The sequence below is a fragment of the Crotalus tigris genome, unplaced genomic scaffold (genome assembly GCF_016545835.1).
Source record: "Crotalus tigris isolate CLP2741 ecotype Arizona unplaced genomic scaffold, ASM1654583v1 scf7180000018055.714482, whole genome shotgun sequence".
NCBI classification, from domain to species: Eukaryota; Metazoa; Chordata; class Lepidosauria; order Squamata; family Viperidae; genus Crotalus; species Crotalus tigris.
The window spans coordinates 402,238-422,548 of NW_024096798.1; the positions used below are offsets into that span (position 1 = coordinate 402,238).

The 20,311-nt window shown below is 45.6% G+C and overlaps 1 protein-coding gene across 2 annotated transcripts in view; it reads right to left on the reverse strand.

Moving 5' to 3' along the window:
• Positions 1-3,709: 3,709 nt before the first annotated feature.
• Positions 3,710-20,311, reverse strand: part of EIF2B5 (eukaryotic translation initiation factor 2B subunit epsilon) — a 43,382-nt gene continuing 26,780 nt past the window's right edge. The window contains exons 9-16 of one of the 2 annotated variants that reach the window (XM_039347211.1): positions 18,627-18,765; positions 12,716-12,817; positions 11,798-11,908; positions 11,519-11,609; positions 9,957-10,080; positions 8,613-8,738; positions 6,082-6,192; positions 3,710-4,257 (exon numbers count right to left, since the gene is read on the reverse strand). In XM_039347211.1, coding sequence (XP_039203145.1) covers positions 4,192-4,257; positions 6,082-6,192; positions 8,613-8,738; positions 9,957-10,080; positions 11,519-11,609; positions 11,798-11,908; positions 12,716-12,817; positions 18,627-18,765 — 870 coding nt within the window. In that variant the 3' untranslated portion in view covers positions 3,710-4,191. Of the gene's footprint in view, positions 4,258-6,081; positions 6,225-8,612; positions 8,739-9,956; positions 10,081-11,518; positions 11,610-11,797; positions 11,909-12,715; positions 12,818-18,626; positions 18,766-20,311 lie in introns of those variants that run through there. The other variant, XM_039347213.1, reaches the window with a different exon arrangement.

The window sequence follows — 20,311 nt, forward strand, 5'->3', positions numbered from 1 at the left end:
CGCTTTGCCCGTTTTACGACCTTCCTTGCCCCATTTGTTAAGTGAATCAGTGCAGTTGTTAAGTGAGTCACCCAGTTGTTAAGTGAATCCAGCTGCCCCGTTGCTTGCTTGTCAGGAAGTTGCAAAAGAGGATCACGTGACCCAGGGGGACGCTGCGACTGTCATAAAATAGGAGCCAGTTGCCAAGCCTCTGGACTTTGATCGTGTGACCGTGGGGATGGTCCTAAGTGTGAAAGACAATCGTAGGTCACTTTTTTCAGTGCTGTCGTCACATCGAATGATCCCTAAACTAATTGTCAAGGTCTCCCTGTATTGGAGAAGTAAACATTCATCTCACAGGAAGTCAATAACAAACCTGTGTGAAGGATACTTCTGTCGCAACAGGGATCTAAAAAGATAAAGCAAGGGTTTGGCCAGTGGCTATGGAAAAAGTAAATATTTCACTTGTCCAGTTTTGTCCAGCTCTAGAGAATGGTGCTCATCTCCATGACTTACCTGAGGGAGACAGGATTGTCCAAAAACATTTTCACAGCCGTATGACCAGCATGACTATATTCAGAGGCACACAGAACGCTGATGCTGAGCTTGTCAGCTGGAAAGCTGACAATCCAGATTTGAGACCCAAACTCTATGCGACAGGATGAGCTCCTGTTACTTCCCTCAGCTCCAGGTCACTTAGCAGTTCAAAAGCATGCAAATGCAAGTAGATAAACTTCAGTGGCTGTGGAAGCTGGTTGTCAAAAAAAAAAAAAAAAAAAGTTGGATATTTGAAGTTGAATTGTAGATTTTGAAACCCAGGTAGGCCTCAACATGACTGTGATGGAGTCTGCCCATTACAGTTGTAAGGCGTTTTAACGGTTGTAAAACATGAGCAACCTGATTTTACGAGCATTGCAGCAGTTGTTAAAACAAATGCTGTGGTCATTAAGCGGATCCGTGGTTCGTAAAGGGCTCCTTGCCAAAAAACTGGACGCCGACAAAACCGTTAAAAAGCATGATCATGTGACTGCAGGACGTTGCAAATGCATATTAAAGTGGCCCTGTTACTGGGCATCCGGAGTTCGGTCGGATGACTGCAAAGGGGGCCTGACCGTCAGAACTTTGAGTATTAGGTCATAAGTTCCATCATAACTTTGAGTAACTGCTAAGCAAGCAGTTGTAGTGAGGGACTACCTGTACTTAGTAGAACCACTTTTAATGCAAGTTTTACAAGGACTGCAAATAGTATCAATCAATCAGTCCTCATGGCTTGGGCCCAGAGTATCTGAGGGACTGTGTCTTGCCGTCACATCCATCCGACCCACTAGAGCAGGGAGACAAGGAATGTTGCTGGTCCCATCCCCTAAGGGAGGTACATCTGACAGGACCCAGACAAAGGGCCTTCTCCGTGGTGGCTCCCTTCCTTTGTAATGTCATCCCTTCAGAAATTAGACTGGCCTCCACTTTGACACTCTTTCATAAGGCCCTGAACACCTGGCTTTGCCAAGGGGCCTGGGGAACCCAGAGTGGGATGGAGCCCACCAAAGGGCTTATTTGACTTGTGTTGTCGCCAGGGGAGGGGGTTATTGTCTTTTTATTTGTACTGGTTTTTTTTTTAATTTTAATTTTTTATATTTTTTTCTATACTGTGTTTTTATTGTTTGCCAGCCTTCTAGAGTCGCTGTGAGCTAATAGGCAGGTATATAAATTTTCTAAATAAATAATATAAAATAATAAAATATAATTACATAAAAAAATAAAATAAAAAATAAAAAGCCGGAGACCGTGAGTTTTAATTCCACCATAGCCGTGATTGGCAGCTGGATGATTTTGGGCCAGCCCCCCTCTCTCAGCCCAACTCACCTCACAGTGTTGTTGCTCTGAGGAAAAATAAGAGGAGGAAGGTGCGTTGAATATATTCACCACCTTGAATTATTTGGAAAAATGATTCAAGTGAGGGGCGCAAAATAAGTAAGTAAAACAAGTTAAATAAATAACAAAGAGTTCAAGCAAGGAAAGGCGGAACATAAGAACGATAAGAATCACAACAGGCTTTACACGTATACAAACCAGCAAAATGGCCGAAGGATTTTTAAGCCTGATTCGCTGCCGAGCTGCTTCTAGCACCGTCCGCGATGTGAGTCCTTTTCGTATTCCAATATACAGCAGAACAGACAAGTCATTCTTTGCATCAGACGGGTTTAATGACTCCCTGAATTGAATATTAGCAGGGACAGGCGCGGGGGGGGGGGAGAGCACTTCTTTCCCAGCATTTACAAGGTGGATTTGAGAACAATTGTAAAACACCACAGTTAGTGTTCAAACTCTTCCTCCCCCCCCCCAAAAAAACCAGGAAATCTTTCCCAGACACACACACACACACACACACACACACACACACGTACGTCTTTGGTTATTCGGGTTTTCTCCCGTGTCAAATTGGAAGTGTCTTGGTGACATTTCGACGAAGTCTCATTCATCATCTTCAGGCTGGTGTTTTCAGCTTCGTGCTTCTAGGAGCACGAAGCCGAAAACAGCAGCCTGAAGATGACGAATGAGACTTCGTCGAAACGTCGCCAAGACACTTCCAATTTGACGTGGGAGAAAACCCGAATAACTAAAGACCTACATACACACACACACACACACACACACACACACACACACACACATATATAATGTTGGCTTCTAGAGGTTTCTGAAGTACAACCCGGTCAGTAAAATCCACTATGGCCAATGGTTAAGGTCTGAAGGGCTGCAGGTTGGTCAGCAGCAATCCAAAGATTATTGACTTCTGGATTCTTCTTATCAGCAGCAGCATCCCAGATGCTGAACTTTGACCAAGAAAGAGATTGGAAAAACCCCACCAGCAATGACAGTGGAACAAAAAGGGACAGATTAGAGCAGGGATTTCCAAACTTGGCCACTGGAAGGCTCGTGGACTTCAACTCCCAGAATTCCTCAGCCAGCATGGCTGGCTGAGGAATTCTGGGAGTTGAAGTCCACAAGTCTCCCAGTGGCCACATTTGGAGACCCCTGTGTTGGACAGAACAAGCTACCATAACCCTTTTATCTGGCAAGCCTCAAGCCACCAGTGTCCCAACCAACATTAGTAACAGGAGACATTCTCTGGTGGCTTGAAAGCCGTCAGAAGGAGCAGGACCCTAAGTGACGTGTCTGCGACAGGCCTAGCTTGGATCTATGTGGAGTCAGTATATGGCCAAAGCAGCACCCCAAAAGTTTGCCCAAAACAGGTTATTTGTCAGAGGCCGAAAGGAACCGACTCCAAAGCAGCTTCAGGAGAAAAAAACAAACCCTTTTCCCCTCAGAAACAAGATGGGAGCCACGTCGCTCAGCTCCGAAGGACCAGACTTTTTTCAGCAAGACCTACGCGCAACAAAGCACCAACCCTAAGAGGCCTAAGAACGCTTAATCCGTTAACAGAGATTTCTCTTTATCGACAAATGCTTTGTGAGGTAGGTGAGCATTTTCCCGTTTTATGCAAAGAGAAGAAGAAGGGGGGAAAAAAGGGCTCCGTGATTTGGGATGACACCCCGTTTGTACTTGAGGGTGTGGAACTAACCCCGACTTCGAAAAGATTTTCCTTTCAGGAAAGTTCTTTTCTCTGGGGTTAATTTCTCTAGTTTAGGGTTAGGGTTAAAGGACAATTTGGCTAATGTCAGTAGCATCTTCTCTATCCTGGCTTATCCTACTAGCCTATCTTGGTCTGTCTCTTCTGCTTTTACAGCTGATTTTCGGACTCAACGGACCATTTCCCACGGACCCATGCAAATACAGGAAGTTCAAGAGATCTTTTTTTGAAGAAGAACTCAAAAATGGTTGGAATCCTAACTGTTAAGGTTGATTTGGGAGTTGGACTGCTTACCTGGCCATTAGTAGATATCCCCACCCTCGTGTGCACACACACCCCCCATGTGGAAAGACTTTAAATAGTATACAGGTCTCTGGTTTATCCAGCCGTGGTTTCCTTCCGTCTCACCCGTGGTGTCTGCCAGGAACATTAAATATACAACGAAATAAGCCACAGGATTGTCAGCCAGCCGAGAGTTCGGATCCCACATGCATGGGCCATGCACACGGTTATGTCCTTGCTCTTCTGCCACCTCCTTCGGCCAAGGTGGTTGCTTGGGGCCTCCCTTCTTCTGAGAAAGAGAGCGAGGCTCGTCTTTCTTTCTGACGCAGGCCGCCAGGTCAGTTTTGCTCCCCTTCGGACGACTCTTCCTCAGCTTCCTGAAGCCACTGGATGAACTTCTGAAGCTGCAAAAGAGGACCAGCATGAGTGACGATCAACGTGCAGCGATGGGGATTCCTGGGAAGAACCACCTGAAACTTCTTGGCAATAAACAGGTGGAACAAGGGGGGAAAATTGGCGGATTTGGCCTTAAAAATTCTTTTCGTAGGTTACTGTGCTTCGGATATTAGATTTCAACTACAGGTAGTCCTTGACTTACAGCCATTCGTTTAGTGACCGCTCAGTTACAACGGGAAAAAATGTTTTATGTCAGTTACACTGAAAAAAGTGTTTAGAACCATTTTTCACCCTTATGACCGTTGCAGCACCCCCACGGTGATGTGATCCACATCCAGATGCTTGGCAACTGGTTCGTATTTATGACCATTGCAGTGTCCCGGGGTCATGTGATCCCCTTTTGCGACCCTTTTGACACACAAAGTCAGTGGGGAAGACAGAATCACTTAACTGTGTTGCTAACTGCAGTGATTCACTTAACCACGGTGGCAAGAAAAGTCAAGTGAGGCAAAACTCACTTAAAAATCTCTCACTTAGAACAGAAATTTTGGGCTCAATTGTGATCCTAAGTCGAGGACTATCAGTATAAGAACGTGGCCCATGTGGCTCCTGGATTTTGTATTATTGTGCTAGGCCAGGGGTAGGAAACCTTGGCTCTTTTATGACTCGTGGACTTCAACTCCCAGAATTCCTGAGCCAGCCATGCTGAGGGGAAAGGGAGAGGTTTCCAAGCTGAGCCATGCTGGCTCAGGAATTCTGGGAGTTGAAGTCCACAAATCACGAAGGGGCCATAGTTCCCCCATACTGGCTCAGGAATTCTGGGGGTTGAAGTCCACGAGTCATAAAAGAGCCAAGGTTGCCTACCCCTGTGCTAGGCCATGAGTTGTTTCACTATAATTTACTGAAACCACTATTGGCTGCTTTTGCCTTATGATGATCAATAGGGCTGACATATGGTGCTAAGGGCATGAATTTAACCAGAGTTTGTTAAATCAGAGCAAGCCCCAAACAAAAACAATTTTGGCTTAATGTTAACAGGTTTACCGAATTGCAAACTGTTCCTTTGTCAAGTACTGTACACACTTTCCAGAAATCTGGCTAAAAGATCTTTCCCTCATGCTTAGAATACTGCAACATCCTCTATGTGGGGCTGCCTTCGAAGACTACTCAGAAGCTGCCGATGGGACAAATTGCGGTGATTTGGGTACTAGCGGTTTAAGCATCTCAAATGCAGAATTGGTGCTGGGTCTAATTCAGGGGTAGGCAACCTTGGCTCTTTTATGACTTGTGGACTTCAACTCCCAGAATTCCTGATCCAGCCAAGCTGAGGGGAAAGGGAGAGGTTTCCAAGCTGAGCCATGCTGGCTCAGGAATTCTGGGAGTTAAAGTCCACAAGTCATAAAAGAGCCAAAAGAGCCCCTGGTCTAATTGAAACTATTGGTTTTAAAGCCCTGCCTGCCACTGTTCTGGGACATTTTAGGGAATCATCTGTCCTGTCACCCAAATGACTATTTCTGAGGTGGCCGTGACACTCTGCACCTGCTTGCCATTGAGGTGTATCTATTTTCCTAGGGGTTTTGATTTTCTGTAAGGCAGTAAGCACAATTCTGTTAAATGGGGTTTTTTTAAAGCCCAATGGTGATAATTGTGTCTGCTTTTGTTTGGATTTTATGCTGTTTGCATTCTGTTTATGGCTATTTTTAATGTTAGTTGTTCTACTGTTCTGTTTTAATGTTTATAAACTACCTGGCATCTTGGCATGAAGTATGAATACGGGTGATGGACAGATATGGCTCACAACACCTTGATCCTCACCACTGATGATAACTCACCCGCTGGTTTTTACGAAGCTGTCTGCCTTTATCTGAGGTGTCCCCTTCAGAAAACCAGGCCAGAATCATCTCTTCTTCTAAGATTTCCAGTTGATAGAACATCATCAGGACCTGCAAGGACCACAGGAGAACATCATCAGGACCTGCAAGGACCACAGGAGAAGCTGGGATTGCATGAGGGGCTATGCATGGTCAGGAATGGAGGCAAGGAAGAAGTAAAGAGCCGTACGGAAAAGAAAAGCCTACAATTAAGACTTTCTTGATTTTTCTTGAAGGCGTTTCACTTCTCCTCCAAGAAGCTCCTTCAGTTCTAACTTTCTCTGCAAGAAAACTCAAGAAAGGCCGGTTGCCTTTTCGAAAGCAGCTTTGGGACAATCCTGACACGGATGACTGAGAACTTCCACAGATACAGAAAAAGAAACTCCACGCAAACAACTTTTAGTATCTTACCGTTGATGGAACTTACAAGTTGTTAAAAACAAACCCCACAAAGGCTAATCAGAGGCACAATACCAAAAAACAATGTGTGTGTGTGTGTGTGTAGTACTTGACTTACAACAGTTCATTTAGTGACCATTCAAAGCTGCAGTGGCACTGAAAAAAGGGACTGAAGACCATTTTTTCACACTTAACCACCACTGCAGCATCCCCATAGCCACGTGATCAGAATTTGGACGCTTGGCAACTGACTCATATTTATGACGGTTGTAACGTCCTGGGGTCATGTGAGCCCCTATTGTGATATGGTTTCCCCTCTAAACTGGTATTTTGTGTATGTGTAAGTTATAAAGATAGAGGCATCTTCCTTAGCTTCTATATCTTATATGTATGTATGTATGCATGTATGTATGTATACATACACACATACGGGATATGGGAATATAGGATATCTATATATATTGATATATATCAGTAAACCGTGTTTCCCCGAAAATCAGGCCTACACCAACAATAAGCCCTAGCTTGATTTTTGGGGGTGGGCCTAATATAAGCCCTATCCCCAAAAATAAGCCCTAGTTTTGGGGCGAGGCACATACCTAAAAACCAAGCTAGGGCAGGGGGTGGGGGGGGTGGAGCTGCCCCACCCACCTCAGACCCTCTAACCTTGCAGCCAGGCCTCCCCTTGCCGGCCCCCTTCTTCTTCTGAGGCCTCTTCTGCAGCCAGGCCTGCATTTCTCAGTCACGGGGCTTTCCGGAAGGCCTCTGCAGCCAAGAACTGAGCTATGGCTTCTATCTATAGCTCAATTCTGCAGGACCTCAGCAGCTGAGCACTGAGCTATGGATTGAACCCATAGCTCGGTACTCGGCTGCTTAGGCCTTCTGGAAAGGCCTGACTGAAAAATGCAGGCCCGAATACAGCTGCAAAACTTCGGTTCCAGAAGAAGTGGACCGGCTGGGTGGGGCTGTGGGTGCCGGAGGTGAAGTAAGGCCTATTCTGAAAATAAGACCCGGTGCCTCTTTTGGAGGCAAAAAGAAAAATAAGACCCAGTCTTATCTTCGGGGAATATATAACTTATATTCTCAGATCCTGTTTGCCTTCCAAATACATGCTTCTGATGTTGATTCCCTTTTCCCCTCTCTTGTCTATATCGTTCTATTAAATAAAGCTGCCTTTTATATACGGTCCTCGACTTACAAGAGTTCATTTAGTGACCGTTCAGCACTGAAAAATATGGTTTATGACCATTTTTCACACTTGTGGCATTCCCCATGGTCACGTGATCAAAATTCAGAGGCTTGGCAACTGGTTCACATTTATGACCGCGGGGTCACATGATCCCCTTTTGCGACCTTCTGACAAGCAAAGTCAATGGGGGAAAGGGGATTCACTTAACAATTGGGTTACTGACTAATCAACTGCAGTGATTCACTTAACAACTGTGGCAAGGAAATGGGGGAAAACTCACTTAACAGCAGAAATGTTGGGCTTGCTTGCGGTCATAAGTGGAGGACGACCTCTGCATAACAGGGACCTTTCAGGGACTGGCAAATAGGTCCTGAAAACCCAACTTTGGTGAGAAGACCATAGGACCTCCCCATGGATTTAAAAGTCAGAAGGAAATCTAGTTCAACTATCAGGTCATCATTATTCAGCCTAGGACAGTGATGGCGAACCTTTTAGAGACCGAGTGCCCAAACTGCAACCCAAAAGCCACTTATGCATCATCGGGTGCCGGGTGGGCGTGGCCCATTGGGTGAGTGTGGCCCATGGGGGGCGTGGCTGCGGTGGTAACAGCAGACTGGGTGGGACTAAAAAATTCAATCAATCAATTCCAACTTTGCAAGATTTTTTTCCCCCCGTGAGAAGTTGAAATTGACTGATTGATTGAACCTTTTTTTTTGCACACGGCGGCAGAGGCCTAAAGCGAAAAGGTTTTATAAAACCCAGCTGAAGGCCTAGGACTGGGGTGACGGCGCGCGTGCCCACAGAGAGGGCTCTGAGTGCCGTCCCTGGCACCCGTGCCATACTTTCGCCACCACTGGCCTAGGATCAACGTCCAGCCCGCCTGTCAAGAGCCATGGAAGCTTACTTTGGCCAAAGCCATGGTCAGGTTCTCGTGTTCCAAGAAGAACTCTTCGATGGCATGCAAAGCATCCAAGTGATCTGACGTCCGCTTGATGTAGTTCTTGAAGAGCGGAGCCCAATTCTTCAGCAGCTGGGAGGAGAGAGAGTTGAGCAAAGAGAACTGAATGCTAAAAAAAAGGGGAGTCCCGTAAATGAATGCATAGAACTGGATGTCGTTAATAGCTCTTTCACCCAAAAGAATGACAAAGAAACATTACATGGCAAAAACATACAATTTCCTGCTTTTTATAAGGCAGTGTTTCCCAAACTTGACAATTTTAAGGCATGTGGACTTCAACTCCCAGAATTCCACAGCCAGCAACAAAATGAACATTGTTCTGTGATTATTATTATTATTTTTTTAAAAAAAATACAGTTTTAATGAAGAAATCTGTAACAAGATTAAAAACAACTGAAATGTTACCAGAGAATCAAAGAAAAATAAAAGAGGAGTAAGGAAGAAAATAGAAAAGGAAATTTTTCTCTTTTTCTGTTCTGCAAGTTTGTTTTTATCCCAACCCTAGTTCCCTTTTTCATGTCCTCAACTTACAGCTTAGTTGGCAGTTTGATTTTCACAGACCTTCGAATCTCTTCCCTTTATATATACAGGGAGTCCTCGACTTACGACCACAATAGAGCCCAAAGTTTCTGTCGTTAGGTTAGGCATTTGTTAAGTGAGTTTTGCCCCATTTTACAACTTTTCTCTGCAGTGAATCACCGCAGTGGATAAGTTAGTAACACGGTTGTAAAGTGAATCACTTTCCCTCATTGATTCTGCTTGTCAAAAAGTCGCCAAAGGTGATAGCCTGACCCTGGGGCAGAGCAACGGTCGTTAAGCATGAAGCAGTTGCCAAGCATCTGAATTTTGATCACACGATCATGGGGCTGCTACCAAGGTGGTAAGTGTGAAAAGTGGTCGTAAGTCACTTTTTTTCAGTGCCGTTGTAACTTTGAACGGTCACTAAACGAACTGCCGTAAGTCGAGGACCGCCTGTGTATTTCTGCCACCCATTGGAAGAGGGTAAGGGGATTCTTTATAAACAGATGGATAGAAATATAGAAAACGGAGGGCAGAAAAAGGCGCACCGAGTCTGCCCTTTGAGGTTTTCGCTTGTTGTTTTCTTTTTTTAATATGTTCTATGATTATTTTTAATTATTACGGTCTGTTGTGCAGTCAACCAGACGTTCAGACCAGATTTGGCATTTATGTCTGTTTATTGAACCCAAGGATCTGGGAGGGGCAGATGGGAATGTCTGAGGGCGTTAAAGCTATGGCTGCAGAATCAAGGCAAGGAGGAGGGATGCTCACAGGGGCTACCAGGGTGCTGTATTGCTGAGGGTCCTTTTCTGCTTTCATCTGCTGTAGGGGGAATTCCAGCACAACCTTGCTGAGCATCGCCATCACCTCTTTCAGGCCGATGTTATAGGCATATCTATAAAGGGAAGGAGAAATGTTAACAGACACTTGGAATGCTGCATCGTTTTGGTCACCACGATGTAAAAAAGATGTGGAGACTCTAGAACAGTGGTTCTTAACCTGTGGGTCGGGACCCCATTTAGGGTCGAACGACCATTTCACGGGGGTCGCCAAACAACGCAGTCCACCATTCCCCCCCCCTTTTTTCCTTAGCTGTGCTACTCCCTTTTATTCTGTTGGCTTTTGAAAGCCAATAGAATAGACTCTCTTGAATAGAGTCTAACTCTATTGGCTTTCAAAAGCCAATAGGAATTGTCCAGACTGTCTCTGCCCTGCTGAGCCCGCCAAAAGTCCCATTCTGCAAACGGTGCTGCACCAGTTGAGTAGTCCTCGACTTATGACCGGTTGGGGGTCGCGGCATTAAAAAGGTTGCGAACCACTGCTCTAGAAAGAGTACAGAGAAGAGCAACAAAGATGATTAGGGGATTGGAGGCTAAAACATATAAGGAACGGCTGCTGGGATTGGGTATGTTTAGTTTAATGAAGAGAAGGACGAGGGGGGACATGATAGCTGTCTTCCAATATCTCAGGGGCTGCCCCAAAGAAGAGGGAGTCAAGCTATTTTCCAAAGCGCCTGAAGGTAGGACAAGAAGCAACGGATGGGAACTACTCAAGAAGAGAAGCAACCTAGAAATAAGGAGAAACTTCCTGACAGTGAGAACAATTAACTAGTGGAACAACCTGCCTCCAAAAACGGTGAATGCTCCAACACTGGAAGTTTTTAAGAAGAGACTGGACAGCCATTTGTCTGAAATGGTATAGGGTTTCCTGCCTGAGCAGGGGGTTGGACTAGCTGATCTCCAAGGTTCCTTCCAACTCTGTTATTCTATTCTGTTCTGTTCTGTCGTGTCCTATCCTATCCGTGATATTTAAATATGATATGTTTATATGTTTTATCTGTCTGATGATCTACAGCTCTTTTAAAATGCTGAACATGAATGATCTCCAAAGAAGCCCACATTCAAGAGCAGGATTAAACATTTAAACTGACTAGACAAATGCATGTCCACAAGTCATGAAGGGGCCACAGTTCCCCCATGCTGGCTAAGGAATTCTGGGAGTTGAAGTCCACGAGTCATGAAGGGACCATAATTCACCCATGCTGACTGAGGAATTCTGGGAGTTGAAGTCCGCGAGTCATGAAGGGACCATAATTCACCCATGCTGACTGAGGAATTCTGGGAGTTGAAGTCCAGAAGTCATGAAGGGGCCATAGTTCTCCCATGCTGGCTCAGGAATTCTGGGAGTTGAAGTCCACGAGTCACATAAGAGCCAGGGTTGCCTATCCCTGATCTATACACAAGAGGTCTAAGCACATGTCAGACTCTGGACGGGGAGTCTTGGGGCTCCCGCTTTCTCCTAAAGTCACAAAAACCTGACCACAAATGTCTTACTTGAGAGAGTTGATCTCCAGAACCAGGTTGTCGCAAGAGATTTTCTCTTCTTCTCCTCTCTGCAGAGTCCCCAAGACCTCGTTCTGGAAAACTGGAATCAAGAGCAGATTAGAAGCTGAGCACTCCGGTGGAAGAAGAGCTGGTAGAGGCAACCTTGGGCAGCCATCCTCAAACCCAGAACGCTTCAAGTCCTTCTTTTTCCTCACACTCAGTTCAGTTTCCGCTTTAACGTCAGGCAGAAAATGTGCATTTAGAGCCAACCTAAGAAAACCCAATTACCTTTGACATCATCCATCTGAGGAGAAGCGGTCCGGCTGTCCATCGGCTCAGACCCAAAGCTTGTGTCGCTTTCAGATTCGGCTTCTTCTTCTTCAGTCTTTACGGTGAGGCCTAGTGAAGATGGGAGGGAAGGACCTTCTAAAGCAGTGTTTCTCAACCTTGACAATTTTAAGGCATGTGGACTTCAACTCCCAGAATTCCACAGCCAGCTTACTAGCTTAACAACGACAACGATTTGCTTAACAGCTGCGGCAAGAAAGGTTGCAAAATGGGGCAAAACTCGCTTAACAACTGCTTTGCTTAGCAAAAAAAAATTCTGGCTTCAATTGTGGTTGTAAGGTCTTTCAGGTCTACAACTGCCTGCATTGAAACTGGCTAGATCCCGCACTGAGCAGAGATGGGAGTAGAACTTCTAAATCGGATAACTGACAGATAGTCAGCACTATCTGTCAAGCCCGTGCACAATCTTATTGCGCTGAGATAACCCAGGAGTAAACACAGTAAACAGTGGTCTGTATTCGATGGTGGTTTATCTTACACTATCTACAATATTGTATAGCAGGAACAACATACATACACGTGCTAATGCAGCAGGATCCAACAAACCACAATTACAGCAGGAAATGGAAGAAGAAAGAACACATCAGCAGAGCCTTCCCTTTATACAAATGCTCTTAAAGAGACACAGACCCTGCTGAGTCATTCCCATCATTACATCTTACCTCTTACATTACACAAGCGGGTTAGATTTTAAATCGTTACCTTGACACTATCCCCAGCCCTGTAAAGACAACTGCCGCAATAGTTTTCTTGACAATTCTCATCACTTACAAGAATCGCAGAGGAGCATGGGACAGACAACGTGCCGTTCTCTACTGCCTGCTGAATCCCATTTTTCTATCTCCCCAGTTCGCTTACCCCAGAGACTTTGTCTTTGTTCCTCTTGGTCTGCATCGTTTTCATTGGCTGCTTTCCAAAGGTAACCTCTGCCTTCCAAGCCAACCTCTTCTGGGTTGTAGCCTAAAGTAGAAAATCAAGGTTGGCTTGATTATCAACCCAAAGGACACAACTAAACAAAAAGAAACGGTTGAGTTGATAGTGCAATAAGATTGTTCCCCCAAAAAAGTCTACCTCAAAAGGAGAATATTTGTACCTCAAGGCTGAAATGAGGGGTCCTTGGTGCTCTCTTGAGCTTGGGTTGTTTTCTTGAAGACATTACCTAGTTTGGACAATGAAACATCTGCAGGAAAACAGCCAAACTCTGAGAGCACCCCGGACACCTCCAGTCTACCTCATTAGCTAGTTTTTCTAATCCTAGCACCAAGTTGGGAAGAGCTACAATGGAAGATGGTGGATAAGGAACAGCAGTCTTACGCCCTCATCCCTTCTAGCCTAAGTAAGGATGCTTTTTGCTTCAAATACTGTTTGGCTTAAGACAGGTATGTCAAACTCGCGACGCCACGGAACCTTTTCCCCATTGCCGGCAATGGGGCGGGGGCAGTTTCCTTGTGACGCATCCGGCCCACGGGCCGGCAGTTTGACACCCCTGGTTTAGGAGGAAGTGACAGAAATCATATACAGTAGTGGCCAAAATTGTGGAAACCTTTTGGGAAAAGTGTATTTTTTGAGGTTTGATGGCTAATAACACCACTTTGGGGGGGGGGTAGTACCATAAAGTTATATGTCAATGGAAAGATAATTTAATCAAGAATGTAATGCAACAAAGCTTGTTCAATTATCTGTACTGTAGTCTATGAAAAGTTATAGCCAACTAACCAGAAAAAGGAAGCATAACTTGCTTAGGTTGATATCAGGTAGCTTTTTTTCATCTGATTGTAGCCAATGAGCATGAGTGTTTAGAGAGCCAATTGGGTGTCATCTTGTTTTGGCAATGAGCCAATCAGATCACAGTAGGATTTGGTTATTGATGTCGTGTATTGAAGCTGAGAGGAGGACATCGGTCAGTGTGTTATGTGATGGCTATCAAGTTGGTTGGGGGGTTTTTTGTGTTCTTTCATTTAGTGAGCTTGTAAAACGTAATAAAATTAAAGTAATGCTGCAAAGAATTGACGGGTCGCCCAGAAAGCGATGTAAAATAGTATTATTAAGTGAAGAAGGCTACAGTTATAAAACAATTAGAAGAAAAATGGGTGGAAACTTAACCCAAAGTGGCATTTCTACTGTACACGTTTCCCAAAAGGTTTCCACAATTTTGGCCACTACTGTATAATGAACTAAGCATTATATTTCTATCTTCACCCCATGAACAAACACAAACATCTTGTGAGGTTAACTGCTTCAGTAGCAGCATCTGGAAATATTAAGCAGAGAACCCACATGGTATCCCGGTAAAGTATAGGGCTAGGATCCAGGAGACCAAGATGGTCTGGTCTGATCTTGACCATCTCTCTGCCTAACGTACCTTGCAAAATTGATGATGCGTGGGAAAATAGGAGCTAGCGCTGATGGTGTGTTGGAGTTGTAGCCCCCTCCTCGCCCCCTCCTTGCCCTTTCTTTGCCCTTTCTAGAGGAAACGTCTGCGGCAAAGCTCGCTAGCTCGTAACACAAATGGCAAACCGCATGACAGTTAAACAGGATGTTATGCAGAACTAAGCTCGAGAAGGCACTAACCACATGGTTTTGTTTTGTGTAGCCAGGTGGGCAATATAGGTCAAACATGACATGTACTCTTGACATGCTCTGAGACTAAGTAATGGGAGTGGTTTTAAGCTTATGGCGCAGCAAGAAATTATATGTATGGCACAAATGTATCACATGTAATCAATGCTTATTTGCATACTGTAATCAATAAAGTAGTTCCCGGACTTCGGTTCGGGGCAGTCCCACCCCAAGAAAGCCTCTGTGTCAGGAGTCTTCTTTAGTGTCAGTTCGTGGGATCTGCCCCACGTATGGGGGGATAGCAAAAGTGGAATCCCCTCAGGTGGTGACCCCGACGTGATTCGACCCGCAAGTCGAGTGTATGTCCTGTTGCAACTCTCAGGGCCGGTCGTCGCAGAACGAAGCACCCTCCTAGACGTGTATGTCTTGTTGCAACTCTCAGGGCCGGTCGTCGCAGAACGAAGCACCCTCCTAGACATCTCTTGGTACCCTCATACTTCACTCGGCAGGACGCCTACTGCAATTCAGGGCCGGTCGTCGTGGAACGAAGTACCCTCCTAAAACTCGTGAGTATGGGGGCAGAATTCTCTAAGCCTCAGGTTGCGCACCTCCACGAACTTAGGGAATTGACCAAGACCCGACTTAATAATGGAAAAATCTGGCCGTTCCCACCAAGTCAGACCTGGTCAGTCTGCTAAAATATGTTTATCAACAATGCCCAACCTACCCTGAAGAGGGGTCACTCAAACAATCTGTGTGGGTTAAATTAGGAAAGTATTTTCATGAATGATCAGGATGTGTAAAACTGTGACTATTAATTATTTCAAATCTAAAGGAAAAAGAATTTTAAAGTTTGCTAGAAATTCTGCTTAAAATAAGCCACAAAAAGGAAATACCTCATTCTGTTTGTCTAGCCAACAAACAGAGTGAAGAAAAAGAATTGTATTTGTTTGTTTGTTTGTTTTTCTTTCTCTCTGTGTACGCTCAAGAACAGCCTTAAGTTACCAGGAGGGATTATTTTAAATTTATCTGTTGGAAAAGTTTCACTTGCATTTACTGTATGTATTTCATCTATCCTTTTTCTGAAAAATGTGTGTCTGTGTGGGGAAATAATTTTCCTAAGTTACTTTTCATATCCTAAAACTTACTGGTGAAACTACTATGAAACTTTTCTGAAACAAATAAGCATTTTCTAATCTCTAAAATGATGTGGTCTATTTTAGAATAAATGTTCTCCTACCCTTGACAAGTTCTACACCTTAAAATATTAGGCTTTTAAAACTATTTGGAGTTTTCAGCATTTTCAAACTGTCTGCAAGCTACCCCCCTTTCAATTCTTTTCCTGTCCTTTGTTCTCCATACCTTTTGTCTGCCTCTCCTGGTAGAGTCCACCCAGAAAGGGGGGGGGGGAGACCCTGTTCTTGTATCTTTCAGCCCTGAAACCCTCTCCCAAGCCTTTGGAAGCAGAACACACAGACCCAGATGCTGCCTCCATCCATTTGAGCCATGGAATTGAGTTTTGAATCCAGCCATCCACTAAAAAGCCACCATGCAATCTGAGTGGAACATTTTCCCAAGTCCTACCATTTCCCCAGATGCCTGTGAGAGCTGCAGAAGGAAGGTGGTGCCATGTAAAGCCTCAAAAGAGAAAATTAAGACTGTGGGGGGAGGGTGGAAACTCATTGTAAACTTTTTTTTTCTTGCCCCATTTGTATTGTAACAAGCCAGTTGAATGTATTAATAGAGAGATGGCACTCGGGAATATGTGGCAGAACAAGTACTGAACACCTTGAACTTCTATCTGGTGGGAGGGAAAATTGATCCAGAATGTTTGTATTGACTATTTTGTAAAAGTAGCTGCACATACATGCACACACACACACCATTCAGGATTACACTTAAGTTTATCTCCTCCACCTATCTTTAGTAAAGTTCCTCAGGCTGATTTTTGCTCTATTGCACCAAAGCTTTGTGGGACCAACTTTCAACAGATAACAAGGGGGAGGGAACTAGGCCCCCTCAGGTGATTTGCAATTCATATGCCCTGACTAAGGAGGCAACAGGAAAAATCCCAAACTTCAGCCCTGAATATCTTGCACTGGTGAGCTCAGATTGGGATTCCTAGACCTCATTATGTGCAATTTAAAGAAAATTTAATAGACTGGCATATTGGACATTACAAACCTGGATGCACTGAATTAAGAGCTAAGGCAGGAAACAACCCTTGAAATTGGGCAGCCAGTGGTCATGTATTAAGGAAAACCATGGCTGTGGAGACTTTTGGGAGGTATGCAAACCTGACTGGAAGCTAAAGGTGACATCCAACATTTGAAAATGATTGGCACAGAATATTGGATACTATAAATTTCTTTTCCACCTAACAAAATTTTGCCCTAACTTTTAGAACTTTATAGATGCCACTAAAGGGATCTTTTTCTGCTGCCTCCATTAATGTTTTAATTTTCTTTCCTTTTTTTGCTTAATAGTTTAAAAGCTTGCCTACCAAGTCTCTCTGACCAGATCAATTTTAATGTCATACATTTACACACTTAAGGCACAAAGTGGGGATATTGATGGAAGTTAGCCCCCCCTGAAGGAAATATTAAAAAGGAGCAGAAAAATATATTTTCCTCAAAAGGACCATACACCTGGTTAGGTACAAGAAACTGCCAACCATGGACATACCGGACCCTTTAGCCATAACCCTTAGCAGTAAAGAAGATGATTTTTCCTTTAATTAGAAAAAGACAGGGGAGATGTTGGAGTTGTAGCCCCCTCCTCGCCCCCTCCTTGCCCTTTCTTTGCCCTTTCTAGAGGAAACGTCTGCGGCAAAGCTCGCTAGCTCGTAACACAAATGGCAAACCGCATGACAGTTAAACAGGATGTTATGCAGAACTAAGCTCGAGAAGGCACTAACCACATGGTTTTGTTTTGTGTCGCCAGGTGGGCAATATAGGTCAAACATGACATGTACTCTTGACATGCTCTGAGACTAAGTAATGGGAGTGGTTTTAAGCTTATGGCGCAGCAAGAAATTATATGTATGGCACAAATGTATCACATGTAATCAATGCTTATTTGCATACTGTAATCAATAAAGTAGTTCCCGGACTTCGGTTCGGGGCAGTCCCACCCCAAGAAAACCTCCGTGTCAGGAGCCTTCTTCCGTGTATTCAGCCATTCGTGGGATCTGCCCCACGTATGGGGGGATAGCAAAAGTACAATCCCCTCAATGGTGTTACTTAGTTTCGTAAAGAAACGTCTGCAAGAAACGTCAGGGGCTGCCATAAAGAAGAGGGAATCAAGCTATTTTCCAAAGCACCTGGAAGCAGGACAAGAAGCAACGGGTGGAAACTAATCAAGGAGAGAAGCAACCTAGAACTAAGGAGAAACTTCCTGACAGTGAGAACAATTAATCAGTGGAACAGCCTGCCTTCAGAAGCAGTGAATGCTCCAACACTGGAGGTTTTTAAGAAGAGACTGGACAGCCATTCGTCATCATCTCCTTCCCACCTACTCGCTCAAAGCAGAATCTTTCTCCAGCTGCTTATTCCTTAGCAGTTATTAATCCTTATCCTTACTCCTTAGCAGGCTCCCAAGGGAAAAAGGCGGAAGAGAATAACAAAATAACAGAGTTGGAAGGGACCTTGGAGGTCTTCTAGTCCAACCCCCCCCTGCTCAAGCAGGAGACCCATGTCAGACAAGGGGCTGTCCAATCTCTTCCAGTGTCGGAGCACCCACCACTTCTGGACGCAGGTCGTTCCACTGATTAATTGCTTTCACTGTCAGGAAATGTCTCCTTAGTTCTAGGTTGCTTCTCTCTTTGATTACCGTATATGCCGGCGTATAAGGCGACTTCTGCAAGCGTTAAAATTGACGCCAAAGACCGGGGTCGTCTTATACGCCGAGTCGTCTTATAGGCCAGAAATACTGGTAGTTTCCGGCGTATAAGACGACGTTCTAGGAATGCGACTCAGCGCCAAAGACGGGGGTCGTCTTATACGCCGGGTCACCTTGTACCCCAGCATTTACGGTAGTTCCCATCCGTTGCTTCTTGTCCTGCCTTCGTGTGCTTTGGAGAACAGGTTGACCGCTTCTTTTGGGGCAGCCCCTCAAATATTGGAAGACTGCTAGCCTGTCACCCCTAGAAAACCCTGCAGGAGGACAGTCTCACGCTCCAATAAATCCCCCGGACCAGTTTTTCCCGTACCTTTTGGCTTCACTTTGCTCTCCTCCTTGTTCACATCCGCATCGTCGCTGAATTCATCCTCGTCGTACTCTTCTTCATCTGCAGGATGCAGGGAGATGACTGTGCCTTCTGGGAAGACCTTCTTAGGCCCCACCACCACCTACAAACAAGCAACGTTTCCACATTTACTTCCGCCAGGAAGTAAAAAGGCTTGCAGATTTCCAGCTTCCCATTCACTCAACTGGGGGTGGGGAGGAACCCAGGTCCCCAAGAAAGCAGCAAGAGAATTTATTTATTATTTTATTTTTTATTTTTTAAATTTATAAACCGCCCCACTCCCGCAGGACTCCGGGCGACTAACAATAAAAACAACATATAACATGACAAAACAAACAATACATTAACATTCATCCAGGGGTCAGATTTTATAAACCCCAGGCCTGCCGGAAAAGCCAGGTCTTAAGCAGCTTGTGGAAAACCAACAGGGTGGGAGCGGTCCTAATCTCCGGGGGGAGCTGGTTCCAAGACGTGGGCGCCATCACAGAGAAAGCCCTCCCCCGCGGCCCCGCCAAATGGCACTGCTTGGCCGAAAGGACCTGAAGGAGGCCCAGCCTCTGGGATCTAACCGGACAAATTGGCTGTGAGGTCAAGCTTCTATCCACATCTCATTCTGAGCGCCTCTTCCTTGCTGAGCAAGCAAGACAGGGTGCCGTGTTTCATGATAAAACAATTTAGAGAAGGATGGGAGCAGCCTGTAATCTCAAGGACCTTCTGTAGCTGCCGGTAGGAGAGGAGGGGTCAAACACGTCATCAGTCTCGAGTCCCTGCGTGCCCACAAGAGATCTAAATCCAGCCCGCCTTGACTTCCTTTGACTCTTATCTCCCGCCAATTTGTTTTGACTGTTAGTAGTTCAGATTCTTCTAGAGAGCTTCAGCCTACAATAAACCTATGTATTCATTTGAACTGTCTATAGCAGTGATGGCAAACCTTTTAGAGACCGAGTGGCCAAACTGCAACCCAAAACCCACTTATTTATCACTGGGTGCCAGGTGGGTGTGGCCCATTGGAGGGGCATGGGTGTGGTCATGGCAGACTGGGTGGGTGTGGTCAAGGTGGGCGTGGTCACCTCGATGTTGCTCATGGGGAGGGATGCCTGTGGGGGCTGGGAAGGGTTGGGGGAGATCCAGGGGGTCTCTGGCAGGTGAGGCGGTGGGCAGGAAACTCGTCCTGCAGGGTGAGGCAAGGCAAGGCAGGGCAGGAGTGCCATTGCCGCAGGGCAAGGCGGGCTAGGGGCCGGGGCGGCTGCTGCCTGACACCATCGGCCCACACACACAGAGGCCAGTGAGCGCATGAGGGCCAACAGTGTCCATCAGCAGCCACAGCCTGCCAGTCTCTCGACCGGTGCACTCTGGGGCTCCGCAGCCTGCCCCCAGCAGTTCAGAGAAGCATAGATGCAGTGGGTCGTGCCCGGAAAAAGGAGAGCATGCGAGGCCCGGAGGGATGGGACAGGGGGGAGGGAAACCAGCCATGCTGAGATGCATCCGGCCATGTGGGACTTCGGCAAGTTAGCAGGCAGCTGATTTTAGAGGGACGGTTGCCATCTCCAGGGCATGGCGCGTGTGCCCACAGAGAGGGCTCTGAGTGCCGCCTCTGGCACGCGTGCCATGGCTTCACCACCACTGGTCTATAGAGTCCTTATTTCCTG